General features: G+C 40.5%; 2 protein-coding genes across 2 annotated transcripts; one reads left to right on the forward strand and one right to left on the reverse strand.

The window, feature by feature from the left end:
- Positions 1 to 581: 581 nt before the first annotated feature.
- LOC122765401 (GTP-binding protein 1-like) lies at positions 582 to 5,118 on the forward strand. The gene is made up of 11 exons (XM_044019639.1): positions 582 to 611; positions 800 to 964; positions 1,225 to 1,348; positions 1,440 to 1,554; positions 1,635 to 1,779; positions 2,032 to 2,214; positions 2,310 to 2,445; positions 2,629 to 2,807; positions 2,924 to 3,085; positions 3,344 to 3,394; positions 4,041 to 5,118. Exons 1-11 carry the CDS (start codon positions 582 to 584, stop codon positions 4,155 to 4,157), a joined length of 1,407 nt encoding a protein of 468 aa, XP_043875574.1. The 3' UTR covers positions 4,158 to 5,118.
- Positions 5,119 to 5,948: 830 nt separating this feature from the next.
- On the reverse strand, positions 5,949 to 18,327 carry LOC122761538 (small G protein signaling modulator 3). Its single transcript, XM_044016770.1, has 21 exons — positions 18,116 to 18,327; positions 13,640 to 13,741; positions 13,348 to 13,433; positions 12,829 to 12,892; positions 12,391 to 12,602; positions 12,208 to 12,315; positions 11,967 to 12,110; positions 11,592 to 11,787; positions 10,963 to 11,108; positions 10,469 to 10,702; positions 10,097 to 10,279; positions 9,843 to 9,998; positions 9,708 to 9,762; positions 9,571 to 9,620; positions 9,261 to 9,413; positions 8,660 to 8,730; positions 8,079 to 8,127; positions 7,857 to 7,942; positions 7,634 to 7,756; positions 7,239 to 7,299; positions 5,949 to 6,834 (listed from the first exon to the last, which is right to left on the reverse strand). Exons 2-21 carry the CDS (start codon positions 13,644 to 13,646, stop codon positions 6,751 to 6,753), a joined length of 2,268 nt encoding a protein of 755 aa, XP_043872705.1. The 5' UTR covers positions 13,647 to 13,741; positions 18,116 to 18,327; the 3' UTR covers positions 5,949 to 6,750.
- Positions 18,328 to 20,559: the final 2,232 nt, after the last annotated feature.

A 20,559-nucleotide genomic window follows, 5' to 3' on the forward strand; every position in this document is an offset into this window, starting at 1 on the left:
CACCAAAGTCCATACAGAAGATCATCATTTTTAGCTTGCGCTGAGACAGGAGATGGTGGTCCGCTGTTAGTGTCACTGAGAATTCAACACTTCAATTACAACAGTAACATAGTAAAAGTTACTGATGGAGGCAGCAGTGGATCAACAAGTCCTGTGTGCAGTTAGTGGTGTGAAATAAACTTAAAGGAATACTTCACCGATTTCCTTTAGCTTTGTATTACTAGAATAGGGCTAGTAGCTTTGAAAAATTGTGCCTCCCAACCTCAGTTTCCCCTTCTTTTCTTTGTTTCGTGTCCACCAGTGACGCTTGGTCCTGTTAGCGTAACTGTTAGCAAAGATAGTGGACATTGTTTACATTCTGGGAATGAGGTCCCGTCCCCCTAGTGGGTCTAAAAAGTGTAGAATAAGCGTCACAGACTCAGACCAAGAGTCACTGGTGGGCGATTAACATCACAAAAGAATGAAGATGATACTTCTCGACGCAGGGGAAACTGAACAAAAGCGAACATTTTTAGTTTTATCAGGTGAGTCAATTGTCAAACATCAACGCCTTGAGCTATGACACTGACATTGAGGGAAACATGTCTTGTCGGAGAAAAGCAGCCTTCGCCGTAAACTGACAATAGTACAACCGTTTTACATGCGGGCGCGTCGTCATATTTACGGCAGGATTAATACCAAATCATTTGACACAGGACGAATGCTCCTCCTCCCTAACTGCCAGGAGAAACCTCCATTTACAAGCCCTTGTTGTAAATTTAATTGTGGGTATAATAGCTCCCTCTCTGTCCGTGCTTAGGTGGTGAACAAACCAGATAGCCATGGAGGAAGCCTGGACTGGACCAAAATTTGTGAGAAGTCTTCCAAGGTCATAACCTTCATAGACCTGGCAGGCCATGAGAAATACCTCAAGACTACCGTTTTTGGGATGACTGGACACCTGCCTGACTTCTGCATGCTCATGGTTAGAAAAAGGGGGGGGGCATCAAGAAAGAGGAGATGAGGAGTTTTTTTGTATGTGTGTGTGTCTTAAGTGGTTTCATATGTCAAAAATAGGCTGCCTATTTATGTTTCTGTGTGCAGATGACATTTTATGTACACGTTTACTTTTAAGTCTATAAGCCTACGTGCTTTATTTCTTACATATGCTATAAACAGTTATTTTTTCGTTTCTTTCATTAAAGTTTAAAAGTAAAATTACCCACTCCCTCCCTCCCTCCCCAGGTGGGCAGCAATGCAGGTATCGTAGGGATGACCAAAGAGCACCTGGGCCTGGCTTTAGCTCTGAATGTGCCTGTATTTGTTGTGGTAACCAAGATAGACATGTGTCCAGCCAACATCCTACAAGGTCAGCCTCCGGATATCAACAATGATAGTTCTGTTCTCTGTGGCAATATGTCTTAGTGCTGCAATTCGTGTGTTTTTTCCCCCAATAACAGAGACACTGAAGCTCCTCCAGAGGTTACTGAAATCCCCTGGCTGTAGGAAAATCCCTGTCCTGGTGCAGAACAAGGATGACGTCATAGTCACAGCTTCAAACTTTAGTTCTGAGAGGTATTAACTCTCCCCCAGCAGAATTAAGTATAATAGTGAGAATGCGCCTTTTTAACTTGTGTTTGTGTGCGTGTGTCCAGGATGTGTCCCATCTTTCAGATATCCAATGTAACTGGAGAGAACATGGACCTGCTCAAGATGTTTCTTAACCTGCTCTCCTCCAGGACTTCATACAGAGACGATCAGCCTGCAGAGTTTCAGATAGATGACACCTACTCTGTTCCGGTACTCTCTCCCCCATATCTCTGCATCACATAACATTACACACTTCACAGTGTCCCCACCTGTTAATCAGGCTTATATTCTACAAAGACATTCTCTCTATCAAAATCATTTTAAAAATAAGGCCCTAATCAATCTTTTTCTTAACTGTTTTGAAAAAGCTTCCCAGAAAGCCAGCATTCATTTATTATGCTAAGGGTTTTAATCTGCCACATCGTTTTCTGAACCACTGGTTGTGTTCTGTTTTTATATCAGGGAGTAGGCACAGTTGTGTCGGGAACTACTTTACGTGGACTCATACGCCTGAATGATACCATGCTGCTGGGGCCAGACCCCCTGGGCAGCTTTATCCCCATTGCCGTCAAATCAATCCACCGTAAGAGGATGCCTGTGAAGGAGGTTAGAGGCGGCCAGACTGCGTCATTCGCTCTCAAAAAGGTAGGGGCGGGGAAATATCTGCCACAGCAGTGGTGGAGGGGAAGTTTGGGAGTGCATAAGGTGAATGTACATCAGTTCTGTGGCTCTTTGTACAGATCAAGCGCTCAACAATACGGAAGGGCATGGTGATGGTGTCGCCAAGGTTGAACCCACAGGCTACCTGGGAGTTTGAGGCCGAGATCCTGGTGCTGCATCATCCCACTACGATATCCCCAAGATACCAGGCCATGGGTGGGTAAAAATGAAAGAGGAAGGCATGTGCAGTGGATGACTTCACTGCAGCAATGATAGATAAAAAAAGTTTTCATATTTGTAAAAGGATTCTCTCATCACTCAGAAATGGTTTTCTCATGCATATTTTAGTGACTTATTCTTCTCCTGAACTCTTCTTTCCTCTTTGTGGTCATCACACAGTCCACTGTGGCAGCATAAGGCAGACAGCCACCATCTTGTCCATGAATAGAGACTGCTTAAGAACAGGGGACAAAGCTTCAGTCCACTTCCGCTTCATCAAGACCCCCGAGTATCTACACTGTGACCAGAGGCTGGTCTTCAGAGAGGGACGCACCAAGGCTGTGGGGACCATCACGAAGGTAGCAAAGCCTTGCCTTGTGAAACACGTTGCACTCAGATGTAGATCTTGTTTGTGAGAAGCTTTTCTTATCCAATTCCTTTACAACATGTTGACTGGACTTCTTTCTTTTTTTAGCTGTTGCAGTCAACCAATAATCTGCCGTCAAACTCCAAACCACCTCAAATCAAGATGCAGTCTACAAAAAAGGCACCACTGCGAAAAGAGGACGGCCCCCCGGCAGCCAGCGATGACGCCGCGACGATAGCTCAGTCACCAGGACCAAGCGCGACACAACCAGTGAGTCATAAGTCCAAGGCATAGCAGACATTATACTATCGATTTACTTCATTGAGTGTTGTTTGACCTGTCCTAACATAACCCCTCTGTACACGCCTCCCTTTTGGTTATTTTGTGCAACATCGTATCCACCTTCCATTTTACCCCGCTTGATTTTTTTTGCCTCACGTCATGACAAATTACTTTTGCTGTCATGCCACATTGCTTCTTTGCACCCTCTCCTCCCTCTCCTTTTGCTTGCGTGGCCGGCCTCCTCAGGGAGAGGGAGAGGAAGACCCTCAGATAAAGGAGGGCAACAAAGAGAACAAGGTAAAATGGGTTGATTCCAAATAAACCAGAACAGCGGAGAGAGGCTAAAAAGTGGAGCGTGTGTTTTTACAATCGAGATGGACGAGTTCTCAGCTTTGATACATCACTGTCAGGAAAAAACATCACTGTACAACCACAAAGTCAAAGATGGCATTGTGCAAATTGAACTCACAGTCATAGACTTTGGAGAAGTGTGCGAGTGAATTGTGAATTTGTCTGCCAAGTTGGAATGATATGTGATTACTCGTAAGCTTCCAGTAAGTTAAACTTGCACATGTGTATTTAATCCACCTTTAATAGACCTCATTTACAGTGGCCATTTTAAACATGAGATATTAGACAAAAACAGGTGTTGGGTATAACATTAAAAAGGGTTCCACTCCATTTAGGATCAAAAGAGACAAATATGAGACAATTTAGTTGGTAGAAGCTTGTAAAATGATCAATATATCATTTTATATGATCATTATCGCATTACCAAAACAATACATCTAATGGTGTCCTATGACTTTTGCACAGTACTGCAGAATTAGACTTATTAGCCAGATTATCACCAGCCATTGGCGTAATCCTTACTCAAAGTGCCAGTCAAACAAATGTACGCTAGTCTATTCTTGTCCAAAACTCTTTGGTCTCTCTTTTGCAGCCAAAGTCTGGAGGAGGTGGGAGGAGGAGGGGCGGCCAGAGGCACAAGGGAAAAGGCCTGAACAGTGGCAGCAACTCGACAGCAGCTCCCTCCTCATCAGGGACGGGCGGCTGCTGAACTGTCCCTCCAGTCCCACGCAAACCTCCCTCTCTGCAATCACTCCGCCAAGTGTCTTCATCTCACAAACCATGGATGCTGATGTTTGAAGAAAGACACTCTCCTCAGTCCAATTACGACTTGCCTTTTTAAACAACAGACCTACTGTTTTTATTTTTAAAAAGGGAACACAAGGGGGTATTGTCCGAAACTGAAAGGCATACAACCTTTTATGCATTTTAATGTCAGCTGCTTTTTGCTATTTTTGAATGATAACGGTGTGGTTCCTGAGGTTAGCCTCACTCGGAAGGGTGATTCATTCATTTATATTAATATTTAATGCCTCTAGGAAATCCACAATTCAGTCCTTTGGGCTCACTATCAGTGATGGGGAGGGTGGCCTCACCCGAAAAACAAGGATCTAGTATGAAGATGAGCAGCTATAAATGAAAGTCCCCCATGCATTCCCTGTGTATTTGCAATGAAAAACAGTTCATGTACTATTTATACTGCATATGTAAAATAGTTGTTGTGCTCTGATTGGAGATGCTCCGCTGTAAAAATGTATGCAAATCACAAATGAATGTAGCAGAGGGCACATAGTGAATTGAAATTTTAGATATGTGGAAAATATAAGCTGTAACATTTTATAATTGTCCTTTTATTTATTTGGCATTGATGCAGAATGTTGACTTTTTAGATGGTCTGCAATTTCCTCATTGTCTAATCCGCACCGTTAGATTCAGTCGTATCTTTGTCAGTCATCCATGTAAATACCTTACACTCATAGTGTTGATACAGACAAATACAGCACATAAACTTCTCACTCCAAAAGCTGTTCATGACTCAAGTCGTGCAGTGCTCACAATGATATTTGTAACTCTCATACTCCATGCTGGTTGCTGTTCCAAGTTGTGACACTTAAAACAACTTTGCGGCTAAAAACCTCACCATTAATAAACAGCTTTACCAAACATTTCAACAGTGTTGCTTTCTTTAATATTTCCATTTTAAAACATCTTCACGTGTTATGTTAAAAGGAAAAAGTGGGGGGGAAAGTTTTCTCAATATTCACCATTTTATGCTTTCCTTTTACAAATACTACACCAATAATTTACTAGGATTTTGTGTTTCACACAAGCTACAATAGCTGCAACCATGTTAAACCAGAGACTAAGCTGGTAGTGGACATGGAAAAATTCCAAAAAACAAAACAAAACCGTAAATTAAGGGAAAACATGAAGTATCTAGCTTTAGCGCAACACAAACAAATTGACTTATAACAATCAAAATCACTGAATTGTAACATGGAGAAAGAAGCCTCTTCTATTCCCAGTCCACATCTGACCCTCTGTCCTTGCACTACGTACGTTTGGTCATTGGAGACACATCCAGGATACATGTTAATGCCCAGTGTGAACAGTCACTGTTCACATGTGAAAAGATCCCTAAGGATGGATGTCATACCAGGTCTGACCTGGGCCTAAATGATATGACTGCCAGAAATCAGGCCCAGCGAGTTTAATGCTGGACTGAGGTCAGTAAGACAAATCGTGGAAGACAAACATGTTTTCATTGCGGTGTAACTGCTACAGCGAGTCCAGCAAAAGTTACATAGCGCTGCTTAAGATCAATCTGTTTGCCAAGAACGTATAGTAGTCACACTTCAGTCGTCTCATCAACTTTCAAGTCCCCGCTTGCATTACAACTCATTTTTCATCAGTTTTGATTTTAAGTCCTAAGTCACAAGCAGATGTGTTCATACACAAAAACAAACAAAAATATATATCCACGTACACACACACACAAACATACAATATATGTAACATTTATTTACTGTAGATTTTGTAACACAAAAAAGTCTCTGCTTCATTTACAATATGTCATACAAGTGTTAAGACTGTGTGCTGTCACTGTTTTGGTAGCACACATACCCTTAGTCTTCGTATCACAATTTGAAAAGGCTTTACTTGGTGTGTGCAACATTAGTATTTCAGGAAATATATATTGGGACATATATGACACTGAGGTAAGTAGCATTCCACCAACAAATACGTAACTATACAGGTCCATGTTCAGGAATGTTCTGTTGTGGTCTCCACTTTGGGAAATTTAAAGGTGATGTGGAATTTGGGGACCACTGGCACAGTGTGATCACCTGATCGAGCAATGAAAGAGAATAGACTGTATATATATGTCACTCGTGTGGAAAACACACTTGGTTAATACAGTGCAAGCACAGAAACACCTCAGTGAGTACAGACTATTCTGTATTAGAAAAGTGTTTCACTTACACAGCTTTAGATAATTCAAGACTATAAATGAAACATCCTATTCTGGGTCCGAATAAAACCTAATTATGCACCTTGATGCATACGTGAGCTTCAGCTCATACGAATCAGGCAACCTCAGCGCTGAAGCAAGAGTTGTCAGTCTTCACTACAGGGCGGACGTCACTGACCAACACTGAAGGGTGACGTGACAGAGACAGAGTCTGTGAAGTAGTCACGTAGACCATAATTAAAGATTGACAGTCTGTAACAAACAGGAAGAGAAATCAAACAGACACAGACACACAGGACATGGATTGGATTCAGACAGTTTTGCTGCATGTCTAGCCATCAATGTCCCAGCTGAAGAGGTGATGTTTGACCAACATGTCCTGCACTCCCTCCTTCAATGGTCTCTGCTCCTTCTCCTGGAAGAGGAATGAGGAAATCTTTTAGCTAAAGATAAAATCTAAATAACACAACACAGGTCTGCTTATATTGGACCTCAGTCGTGTGCCTGGAGTTTTGCCAGAGGTGATTTAAATATTCAACATATATAGTAGTGCACTGATGTTTATTTTCCTGTATACCTACACTAAGATAGCACAATCACAATCACTGAAGTAAGCAAAATAGTAAGAATTACAAAAACTAGAGAGATGGTTTGTTTGAGAGGAAATCTTAAGGTGATGCTTAACCAGCACATCCAGAACGTATGTGTTCAGAATGGCAGATTTCATAAACAGTATGAAGTCCTGACGTTTTTGTGTGCTGAATATCAATAATTTAACCAGATTGCTTATGTTCTCTCTGTTAATACTGTTTTACTCACCTCTTTCTTATTGGGTAGCTCACAATCTTGAGAGAGACTGAAGGCAAACCTTGACAGCACCCTGAGGAAACAGCAACAGTTTTCAAAGAGCTTCCCATTTATGTTCTTTACATTCAACAACTGAGAATGCTTCAAATCCAAAACAGCCAAGGGTAAGGGTAAGGGTAAGGGTAGGGTGAGAGAGAGAGAGAGAGAGAGAGAGAGAGAGAGAGAGAGAGAGAGAGAGAGAGAGAGAGAGAGAGAGAGAGAGAGAGAGAGAGAGAGAGAGAGAGAGAGAGAGAGAGAGAGAGAGAGAGAGAGAGAGAGAGAGAGAGAGAGAGAGAGAGAGAGAGAGAGAGAGAGAGAGAGAGAGAAAGAGAGAAAGAGAAAGAGAAAGAGAGAGACTGCAGATTTACCTGAGCTCACACTTGATCTGTACCCATCCAGGACTGCGAAGGAAAGACCAGGGGTGATACCATTTCTCTACAGCAGCCATGCTGGAACATAACACCTCCAGCCATAAGTGCAGCACCTGCTCACTGAAGGAACACGCGTGTTGAGAACCAAACACACCACGTGTGTATCACTACTTGATGATTTGTACACTGTGAGTCTGCATTGTGTGTTTGTAAAACTCACTTGAGACCGACACAGACGAGAGACCTAAACTTGACATCCATCTGAGCGTGTGCCGAGTCGTGGCTCATGTTGACCGACTGCACTGCCTGGAAGAGCAGACAGAGGGCGCTCATACACTAAATCTCAGTAGACACATATTCCATATTTTTTAATGTAGACATTCACCATCTTTACATTAAGATATAGGAAACCATGATGGTTTTTGACACACTGATGACTCACTCTGTACAGCAGCTCCTCTGGTGTTAGTACTTTCCCATCTTCATCTAATCTGGTTAAAGCCAAAGACATTTGTGTTGGTACTTATCAATATTGGACTGAAGAATGCAAATTTCCCCTAATCCACTGCTGAAAGCAAATTTCTTAAAGGCCCAGTGCATGAGAATTAGAGACATCTTCTAATGAAATGGAGGATTCTTCCACTGTGCCAAGGGTATCAGAGCAGTACGGAGGCTTCTTCTTTGTGTAGTGAGCTCTTGCTTTAAAAATGCACAATCATGGCTGGTTTGCTCATTCTGACTGTTGCACATGGCGGCACAAGATGGCAGCCTCATTAAAAAGTGCACATAAAAGCTTTTTCTACAGCTGGGGAAAAGCCAAACAATTATACAAGCTCAAGAGACAATCTCAAATGTTACACACTGGACCTTTAAAAGCTAATTTACCAGAGTCAAATCACATCATTACACTGTGCCTGCAGACTCAGTTCATGTTCATATGATTTGTAATAGATTACAGAATCCACACCTCTATTAAATAGGCGTGTGCACATTTTGACAGAGCAGTGAGTGTCAGTGCTCTACCTGTAAGTTTTGCATAGCACCAGTCTTGAGTAGACGGAGTTGAAGTCCCTCTCTACCTCTCGACTGGCCGCCTGAGAAGAAAGATAGATAGTTTTTATTTCAAACAAACACATTTATATCTTGTCACACGTTTGAAAAAGAATAGGCAGAAGTATAATTGTATGTACCTACCTACCCCATTACTACTGGGGTGGATCCATTCAAACATTTACAACTATTTATCTCATCACCAAATACTTACACATTTACAGTATTTTATAAATGTTCTTAATATTCTCCATACAACACAAGAATACATCTGACTTTGAACATGACCATTTCCATTACCGTCCTGGATTAAACTGCTGTTTTACACTGATTCAAGCTCGACTGTTTCATAATTTAACCCCCGAGATTGAAACACACATACTTTTAAAAAGGTAGTCCTGGCACACTTCATTTTTTTATTTATTTTCCCTCTTATATTATATCCCCGTTGTCTCTCTGAAAACAATGTCTTTATTTATAAAAAAAAAAATAAACGAGAATACAAACAAATAAAACACTGAACTTTATAGAACATAAAAAGTATAGTTTGAATTTACAAAAGAAGCTCTCCTACCTCCTCTAAGAATAACCAAGGGTGACAGGGCCCTCCCAGTATAGACGGCTTCTTCAGTCCATGCTGAAAGATGGCTTTTAGGGCCGGACACAGAGTGCCCCTGGCCAAGTCTGTCACTGCTTCCGTCACAGAGTCATCACCTGCGGATGAATACTGGGGACAGATAAGAGCACAAGTTACTGATTAGAGCCCTTACATTAATTTTCAGGGAGCATGAGGACACAAAGATAAAAAACTATCATAAAGATGAAAAATATCACATGGCCTGAAGCAAAATACAGTCAAAGCTGAAAATCAAGTGCCTCCTCACCTCTTTGCTTCTTTCGTCTAAGATCTCAACAAACTTTGCAGGAAACCAGCCTGTTATGGGCAAATTTATATGAAATGATGAAATTAACCATTCAGACATTTACAATGGGTTTTGAAATATTAGAGAAACAAACAAACCTCGGAGGCCATTGAGCTCTCCAACCCAACAATGTTCATCCCTCTGTGAGATGATCTGATGGAGAGAGATTAAAATACAGTGAAATAAAAAAATGACACTTGCTTGTGTGCATCTCTGTGCAAGTCGTAGCTCACAGTGATGATGTCATTCTTTCTGAAGCCCAGTTCATCATCATCGTGTCGCTCAAAGTCCAACAAAGCCTTCGCCCTTCTCCGCCTGTTGCGCGACACAACGAGGAAGTTTTCATGGTCCCGCTGGTGGCTTTCCATGGAGTAGTCAGGAGTCAGCTCCTGAAGAAAACAGGTGGGAGAAGTCCTGTCAAAATTCTGTCAGAATAGATGAGAATTAGAAAATAAAAACATCTGCATAAAAAAAAAAGTCAACTCACAGCACTGGAATGACGTGGGTCAAAACAGTGAAAGTGCTCTGCAGTGCGGGTAATGGCCTCTCGCAGTGCAGCCACCAGCTCTGTCTGCTTAATGTTCTTCGATTTAAGAGCCTCTGCCTCATCCTCCCCAAACAGCAGGGAGCTCAGTGTGGACTTCCTGCGCAGGGACTGTCTTCTCACCACCTGATTTACAAAAAAAAAAAAAAAAAAAATACATGGCTTGTTTTAACTACCTTTTATGGAAAGAAACCGACACACACAGCTCCTAATCTGTCTAGTCATAAGAGGTTTAAACCATAAGCTTGACACAACTGTTTAGAGTTTGACAAAATGTCCATGTTCCCCGTAACTTTTGCAAAGACTTAAACTGACCTTATTGAGATTTGTGTTGAGTGTTGTGTTGTTTCCATTGTTTAGCTGAGCCTGTTCATTTAGGATATAGGCTTGGTGCTTGTGTCTGTGGGCTTCCAGAGTTTCCTGAGACAGGGTACCAGCTAGCCTCATTGCTTCCCCGAGAACTGCGGGGCCATCTCTCAGCTGGCTTGGCAAGTCCGACAGAGTATTAAAAATGGAAGCCGAGTTCTCTGATGATACAAGCACCTCCTCCTGGAGTTTGGGAGTAAATGTCACAGGAATTAAATCTCATCACAGTTTTTTGTCAATACTAGGACTACATTAGTAGGGGTGGTGTGATTTCTAGCTATAACATACTTTTTTGTAAAACATACTTTTACATTTAACAATGGAAACAGTTATTATCTTCCATCCAAGAGAATAAATGGGTGACTGAAACAATAAAATAACGTACAAGCATCACACCATTAATTAAATGTGATTTTCATCAGGGAGTAGTGTTGTGCAAATACCTTGATCTTGAGCATGCCCAGTGTGACCTGGAAGAGCACCAACGAGCCCTGGTAGAAGAGAAGATCCCAGATCCTGAGAAGCAGACGGATGTCCACCACACTGGCAAATGATGTCAGGAACCAATGGAGTGTGATCAGCGACAGCTCTGGATGTGTACGGAGGAGGGACGGTTACACGATGTATGACAATTAATGTTTCCTTGCAACAAGCATTCTTGCTTTAGCAAGCTGGTGGGCTTGCTTTAGCACCCAAAAACCCTGCTTTAGCACCCTGAAAACACCCAAAAACCCTGTGTTCTTTGTTGGTTTTTGTAACAGGTTAATAGAAGCTCCCACTTCAAAATTCAAAATGCACATCTGATGAGGTTGCTGTAAAAACATGTTAGCATAAGATGGCCGCCTTCACAAACTAAGCCTGTTAAGTATATATGAAATACCTATTCCATGGCTAGAAGAGCCGGAAAGTTTTTATTTTAAAGTGAGTTGACACTTATTATGGGTCAAATGTTTTATTAATGGCAATAAGCCCTCCTAAATGTTACACACTGGACTTTTAAATGTATTTACCAGCTTCATCAAATGGCCCCATGCACCTAACTTTTACCATCGTTCCTAATTACAGTCCTTACCTATGTCATGGTCCTGCAGAAGGCGGTCCAGGGCTGGCAGATACTGAACAATGAGCTGGCGGAGAACCCGCTGGTCAGTTTGGACGCCCAGCAGAGTTGAGGAGAAGTAGGATGGAGGAAGGAGGTCTTCAATCAAGGCACACATCATCCACAGTGCATCCTCCTCCTCAAGAAAGAGCAGCAGGCAGGATACCACCTGGGGCAATCAAGAAGTATGTATAAGAGTCAATAAGGGAAAAGGAGTAAAGATGGAAAAATAACAAAGTGAAAAAAAAAATAAAGCTACAATGTATTTTTGTCTCTTAAATGAGCTGGCTGACTTATTTTTTTCTAAATATGAAGACATGGTTCTGAATGTACAGAAGATATTCTCACCATCCCAGTGCCCTGACAGTACCCAATGTCTGGATAGAGCCAGGCTAGTCCTCTCAGCACTCGTCTCAGCCTTGGAACTCCAACACTGGTCATAGTACTGAAACATGCATTGGTTGGCATAGTCCGTAACAGATCCTTCTCTATCTGAGGAGTTAACAAGGAACAATTGCATCATACTTTATTTTCAATAAAAATGTAGTGGTCTTATCTTTAATAGGTATTGTGCCACAGTGGGTTTTACCTGTTTCGCTGTGGTGGAGTCCTCATTGGAGCTGTTCTTAATGATTTCTCTGTAAGAGATCTCAGAGGTCCTTTTCTTCTGCAGTGCTCCAGACAGTCGCATCCAAAGCTAGCAAACGGAACATCTTTAAACACTCTGAACTCCTTGGAAATAACCAAAAAATGTAAATGTAGAAACACTTACCTGTGGCCTCATGCTGTGAGGTATGCCCCCTAGCACCAAGGTCCGCAGGCGCTCAGAGCATGGAAGGACAGGGTCAATGAGATCCCAGGTCAGGTCACCCACCGTGTGGTTGTGGGTGAACTCCAAATGGGCTTGCCAGCGTAATCGCTGCTGAGGATCTTCACGCTGGGGTGAACCTTCGGTCCTCAGCCAAGACTTGGGCTCCCCATCGTCTGATTGAGAAGAGAAACATTTAGATATGGTGTGTACTGTTATTGGATCAGCAGGAACTAAATCAAAGAGCATCTCAGTTAGTGGCAGCCTTAACTTTAAGGTTATTTGCACTCAATTAGCATACAAAACATAGCCACATATGATTTCCATTTATTTCTTGACAGTATTCAGGAATTTCATAACTGTGAAAAAACAGAATGAAGACAGGTAGTCAACATAAATTACCATCAGTGTCCACTCTGAACCCAAACTCATCGTATTGCACTTCGAGCTGCTCCGATGAACCTTTCTGTGGAGACATACAAATAACATGCATTTGATTCGGTCCCACCTTTCAAAGTAGAGGTGACTGTGAAATACAGCTGCCACAGATAGCAGCAACGTTTATAAGCACTGTAAAATGCCAGTTAGTAAAAGACACCCGATGTCAAAGAGTCACATGAGGGGAAAGCTGCTGAGGTTTCTGTTTGTCTGTATTTTACCACATAGTTATTATAATTTGAAATGTTTCATATGATCATTATTTATCATCTCATATTGTTTGTATTGCTTTCAGACGTATAAAATCATGGGTGTGTAAATGAATGGTGCATTTGTGCGCCTGTAACAGTCCATGAAATCTCATTAATAGTCTTAAGGTATGTGGGCAGAGGGTTACATCACCCATTACAACATAACCAATTTCCAGTTATAAACATGACAAACTGTTTTTGACAAATAAACAACATAAGTAGACATGCTCACTTGAAGGTACTTGGCCAAAATGTCCTGAGGCCACATGCTTGGAGTGAGAGCAGAGAACGGCCCACCAGGGGCAGGGGTGTAGGTCCCTACAACAGAGAGAAATTCAAAATGTCAAGTTAAATATGATAATATGACAATAACAAAGCTGGTTAGATGAAACATTAGATACATCTGATGTGCATTTGGAAAGCAGCTTTTCAAAATGAATTAAAAAAAAAAAAAAAAAAAGGTCCTCTTCTTCTAGCTGAGCTACTATATTACTATATTGTTAAAATATCCAACAGATCTTTACCTGACATTTTGTTGGTAGAGAATATATGGTGGTGGTGAGTGAGTGGCTAAAATATGCAGCGAACAGTCACTCTAGAGACATGGTCAGCAGATGGTATGGGCTCTGTGAAAAGGACAAACAGAAGAGGAGAAAAGGTTAGTGGTTGACACAAAATCCCAGATGTCCCACATGTCAGTGTAAACACTACTGCAGCTCTTAAAAACACACAATGCAAGTACCTTAACAATGAAGAAACAAAAGAACAGTCTATCAACCATGGGCTGAGAACAATGCGCTCTTCTTAGTTGGTACATCCGACCTCCCTATTTTGTGAGATAAAATGTCAGAAATCTTAGCGATTTACAATAAAGACTATATTCACTATTCACATGTTTCATCTGGTGATTGACTTTTGCCTTGAGGACTGGGAATCTTTGTCTACTTTGATTAAAAGCATCATTACTAAAATCATTAATAGAATTTTAACACACACAGTAATCTCTTGAATGTGACTAACATACAAGGGCTACACACACAAAATCTATGAAGGCTGTATAATTGACTTGGCCATCAGTCAGTAGATGCATTATGTTGTACCAGCTGGTTTATAATTAGATAATCACAGTGGGTTATTGGTCTTCATAGCATCAGGAATAGACACACCAACTTGAAATTGTGTGTCTATGTTATAGATAAAATCTACTCTATTGTCTTGAAAAATGTGTTTAAAATGTAGGTCAAACCGAATGGCAAAATTTTCCTTTACAAGTCTAAACAATTAAGGAAATACCAAGTAATTCATCAGAACGGTAATCAAACATTTTGCTAACATAAAAAAGGAAATGTTGAGGGAACCAACATCATCTCTTCTCACTGTGGCAAAAAAAACAGCCAACACCAACTGTAAAATTAAATTATTAAATGTTCCAATTACAGAATTGATCAGCTATGAATTGCCTTTATACATTTAATGTACATTAAATATTGAAGCCACAGCTGAAAGAGCAAATCCAAAATTCCCAAAACAAACTATGTTGCTATCCAAAAGTGTCCTTAGCACCACAAATATGTAAATTGTTTGGTGCATAAAATGTCAGAACATTTTGAAAAATGTTGATCTGTGTTTCTCAAACTAGAAAAAATATTCACATTAAAGAAGCTGAAAAATGTTTTAATTCTTCAAAAAACACTCAAATAGATTGATCGTTGACAAAATCATTTAGAAATTAATTATTAATCGATAAATCGAGTAATTGTTTCCAAGTTGTCAGTGCTACATGTGAAACAGATTATGGATTAAATGCAGTGAGTGTAATAACAGTAACAGGGGGAGATATTTTGAGGAATTAAAGCAACAATGTAGCATTCAAACCTTCAAATAATGACTTCAAAGATTTTTTGATAGTACATGAACTAACAGGGTGAAGGGCACCTCTGTCAAAGCCTAAACAAGTCTGCATTGCCTGAATTGGCATGCTGTAACATCTGGTTTCAGGTCTGTTTAACAAAAAGAAATACAACACTCTACTTCATGAAATACAGTACCCCCCCCCACCCCCTCACTCAAACAAGGAAGTAAACTAAGTGAGAAAGTTACACAGGTGGAACTATTCATTGAGTGGATGTCACGGCAGAGGCAGCACAAAAACCAAAGAGTGTAATGTAGAGTGACAGAATAAGAGGCTGGAAAAAAAACAACTAATATTGGTCCAGCTTTCACTTGCTGCTGTTTGCTACCCAACCAAGGGCTAACTGGTCCTATTACTGTTAGACTAGTGTATGTAAATAGTTTGCTTATTATGCATGTCTAGTATATTTGAGCTTGCTGTGTGTTCAGGCCATGTTAGTGAAGTCATTTCTTCCTCTTGTCCCCTTTGGTAACAAATCAAGTGATTAAAACGATGTGTAGACAATAAGCAATCGATTATATAAGCTAAGTTGAAAACAAAAGCTACACGAACTAAAGCTTTTTTGTGAGGGTGAGTAGTTTTCATTCCTAATATCTTGAAAAAATTAACAATTTAATCATATTTGTATAAAATGCTATAACAAAGGCTACTGTATCTGGCATAAAGACATGGTTGTTTGTACATTAGAATTACTGCTTCAGAGTTCACCGATATCATTGGCTTGTCAACAAATGCACATGCTACTGTGACATATATTTAATGACAGTTGTAACAAACAATCCTGTTTACGAACTGTAGGAGGAAACCCGAGAGCAAATCCTACATTGTGTTACTTTAAAGCTGACAATCGACACTCAAACACACACAGACAGACGTAACAGCATAAACAGCATAATCTGCAAAAGAGGCTCCCCAGACTCTGCCAAAATGATTCATTCCAGCAGCAGGCTTGCAGCATTTGAAGAGGGATTTAGGACTTTGGGAGAGATGAGAAATCAATTTGAAGTCTGGAGGGTGGCCAAGTCATTTCAGGCCAGAAATGTGTGAAGCTAAGGGGGAAAATGGGATGGGATGTTGGAGCGACTGCTCTCCACTAACAGTATAATCACCTGCCAAGAAAACCAACAGAACCCCCCCCAGATCAGTGTTGCTTTTATGCCACTGATGCCAACACAGTTGTACTAAAACAGTGAGTGCGGTTTGTCTCAACCAAAACTCTGTCCCTCTCGCCCCCTCCCCGGCTTATCAGCCCTCACACTTTATCATGACAATAACTTATTAACCACATTCTCCCTACTTCCCCTGTACAAGAGTTTTTCCTCACTCAATGTGGATGAAGGGTGTCACCTGCAGTACGGACTGTAAAGCCCATCAAGGCAAACTGTGTGATGTTGGCCTATACAAATAAAATTGACTTGGCTTCACAGTAAATGGTGCACTTACCCAAATCCTAAATACAACCACATAAGCACAGAGTCCCATTGTTACCAATATAAACAATATAGTTATAATGCTATACAAAAGTTTTGCTAATGAGTATACAACATCCCCCAAATAGCCAAATGCAATCACAAGTATTGAAAGTTGAGAAACTATTGTAGAGATTTCAACTCATACAAATGTATAAAATCCAAATGTATCATACCCTAATAGAGATTAGCCCACGACGCAGCAACTGTAGATTAATTACTAATGTTTGTATGTAATGTAACATGTCTGCAGGGAAAAGCTAATAGCTCTTGGGCTATTGGTCAAGAAACCAAATGATGGTGGCTCTGAAGAAGAGTTTGCCGACTTTTCATCTTACTATAAAAACAAGAAAATATTGTCCTTTGTTGAGGTGTGGCTGTGCTCACGTGTGTTTGCACAGACTGGTTAACACCCGACGGCTAAAGCAAAGAGTAACATCCTGCTCTCAAGTCACTATCACAAATTTGTCTGAAGGACTTAACCTGTATGAAGCACAAAAACACATACTAATTGAAAACATGCCCACCTACACATCCATGTACTGTACATCATAGAAGACTCTTGCTCTGTCAATTTAGTCTTGGTACTCTCACACTCACTCACTTGCACACAATACATGCCACTGTGCTGAACTGCAATGTCACCTCCTTAGGAACAAGGAACTGATAATATGATGGAAAAAAGCCTATAAACACAAAAGTTATGCACACACACATGGTTCGGAGGTCAAAAGGGGTTTACAACAGCTTACAGCTCTTACTCAATCTGGTTTGTGGCACATCACAACAAGCTTTAAGACTTAAAATTACACACATGCTCTATACATATACAGTGATTAACTAATTTATTAGACCACTTACCATAAAAACAACTAAATATAAATATTTTAGAAATCTTTCAAAAACGTATTAAACTAAGATGTTATTGTTGTTTATTTGGCAAATAAACTGAATTCACCCTTCTGTACCCTAATTTGTCTCACTGGGCTTTTCCAAGAAGTCAGAAATTAATTATTAATTATCATTATTCTATACAATAATTATAATTCAGCATTAAAAATATCATTTCGGTTAAAGAGCTTCTACATACTGGTATATTAACCACTACAGAAACATAAATTATTATTTTGATAATTATCAATGCTGTTAATTTAGGGCAGCTGTGGCCTTTGATGGTGGTCTAATACATTTGTTAAGCACTGTGTAAACATATATGCATATATATATATATATATATATATATATATATATATATGAATGAAATGAAAGGTGACGTTATGAAGAAGCAAATCATCACTGCACCTGTGTCTGACTGTGTGTGTACATGCCGTCACTACTGTGGAATATGCTGCCTAAATTAACGCTTCATCAAACCCCAGCTGACGTCAGAGGCCAGAGACAACACAAACCAGAGATAATTATGGCTTCCATTTGTTCGCCTGCATCTACGTGTATTTACAAATGGCACAAAATAAAACGTGCAGCACTCTATTGAGCTAAACGCATCCGTGATTAATCACTATGAGATGTCAGCTGTTAGCCCTACGTGCTTTAATATCTTTAGCTTTTAGCTAATACTTACAAACAGCAGAGTGTGATGGCCCACTGCCGTGACTTACCGGGACATTATTCTCCTGGAAGCTCACGGTTGTGGTTTGTGTCGGACGACGTGTCTCCTGTCGTTTCAAACTATTAAACAGCATATGTTAGGGCAGCTTTTCCTCCCATATCTGTGATTTCCATGCGTTAATGTGCACCTGCTGCTAGCGGCGCTTAGCTCCGCTGTATCCTTACGCTCTTATGTTTTCCCCCAATTCCTGCCCGAGAAGTAGTTCCACATCCCGGAACTACACATCGCAGTGGAAAATATCCTTCCGCATGGGGAATGGATGACGTAGACAAATGACGTGGGTTTCTTTCCACTCCAGTCATTAGTTTTTCCCCTCGATCCAAAAAAAGAGAATGAAAATAAAATAAAATAAACTCTACTTTATACTTTATTTTAAACGTTATTTTATATTATGAAATTAAAACTTTCAAACCTTTAACGAAATATCATAAAAAGGAAAACAAAAAGGTGTAAACTACCTAGTTCGTTATGACCAGCTGTTTGATGACATATATATGGAGCATCGGTAAAACATTGCAAATAAAATCCATATATTAAACGGGAATAGTTTTTTTTAAATATTAATAATAGTAATGTCAAATACAAAAGAATCATATTGCTTCAATCAAATAAAAAAATGAGTCCTTATTCAAAGTGCACAAGGCATATGTTTTGACAGAAACTTGGTGCAAAATGATCAATAAATGAAAGTTTAATTAATGGGTGGACCCACCTTCTGCCTCTAAGAAGATCTCAACTATATAAAACATCTATAACTTCATACAGTACATTTTTCTAAACACTGAGTGCAAGTGTCGTGAATATGTTTGTATGCTTATGAAAGCATGTGTTGCATGGTCTCCTGACTGCTGAGGAGCCAGTAATCCTTAATATAAAAGGCTTATTCATAGATGATCCACTGTGGCGAGCCCTGAAGGGAGAAGCCAAAAGAAGAATAAGTTAAAATGCTGATTCACATATACATAAGAGTCTATGTATATATTTTTGCCTGAACACAGTAAAAAGTTAAAATGTCCTTTTCTGTAAAATGGATCTTTCCTCCCCCTCCTTCTCTTCTGCCTCTGCCCTCTGACACATCACTGTGACGCCACGCAGCTTCTAACCCTCTTGCATGCTCAGTCTGCTGCACCATGTCTGAGTGAGTCACATCATTAAAAATGCTGCAGCCCAGAGCCAACCTTGCCAACGGTTTGTCAGCCATAAAGCCCCAATACTACACCCGCTACATATCACAGTGGTGTGGGTGTGGTGCAGCCCCGCTGCAGCCCACACACACACACACACACTCTACCTACTGTGATCGTTATCTTTGTCAGTTTTGACAGAATGATGTGTCCTGTTGAGCAAGCCACTGCGGTTGCTATGCTAGATAGTGGAAGAGGGAGATGTCAGGGAAGAAATGAAGAGACAGGAAAAGATCAAGACACAAAAAAAGCATTGAGAGGGTCAATCATAAAGGTGTGTGTGAGGAATTGTTCAGGGGTCACTTTAATGGTGGGAAAAGTTTTGAAATCATTCATTGTGGACATAAACCTTATCAAGCAGCATATATCTTATCATGTCTGGTGTGTGTGTTTGTGTGTGTATGGGGCGGGTCAATGTTGCTGACATGTTTATTGAAAAGTGATGGAGTGACAGACTCTCAATGATCTCAGATCAACTAGCAGGTTGCATCAGCAGCAGACAGATAAGAGTAGATAAGATCCAAGAATGAACCACTTGTTTACAGTGGATTAATTTGCTGCAGTCTTGCAGTTCTTCTTCAGGGCTGAAGAGGGTGCTGTGGCACTTCATCAGGCAGAATGCAATTACTCATGTATGTAGGACATCTTTGAGTAGATTACTGTAAGTTTGTGTGTGTGCGTGTGTGCGTGCATGTCTTAAATAGGCTGTGTGGACCAGTTGTCAAACAAATCTATGCTTGTGAGGACATTTTGGCTGGTCCACACAACTTTTACAACATGTTTTTATAAGGTTATGGTAAGGGTTTAGGGTTAGGCATGATTAGGTAAGGTTAGGGTAAGGGGCTAGAGTGTGTGTGTGTGCACTTGCATTTGTAACCTCTGTAGGAGCTATTCTGGCACAACCTTATTTTTGAGTTTGTCTTTCCTGGATTTGAATAGCAGTTTGGTTAAGGTTAGTATTGTTAGTTATAATAATTTATTTAGGCTGTCCAAATGAATGAAAGTCGATGTAGTGTCTTTACAAGAATAAATTGTCTCTTATGTCCATACTCGAGACGAACTAGAAAGCACTAAACCAGAACATCATTAAGTGTGCTTCCTCTGTCTTGGAGAGACGTCCTTAAGCAACACAGCACAGAGAGGTTTATGTAACCTGCATGATATGGCCTCTGCCTTTGGATTAATTGACTTCCTTGATGCATATACGGCCATGATAGACTAGGCAAGGCTGCGTCTTTAGGGTTGGATC

Source organism: Solea senegalensis, linkage group LG2 (assembly GCF_019176455.1).
Source record: "Solea senegalensis isolate Sse05_10M linkage group LG2, IFAPA_SoseM_1, whole genome shotgun sequence".
Lineage (NCBI taxonomy): Eukaryota > Metazoa > Chordata > Actinopteri > Pleuronectiformes > Soleidae > Solea > Solea senegalensis.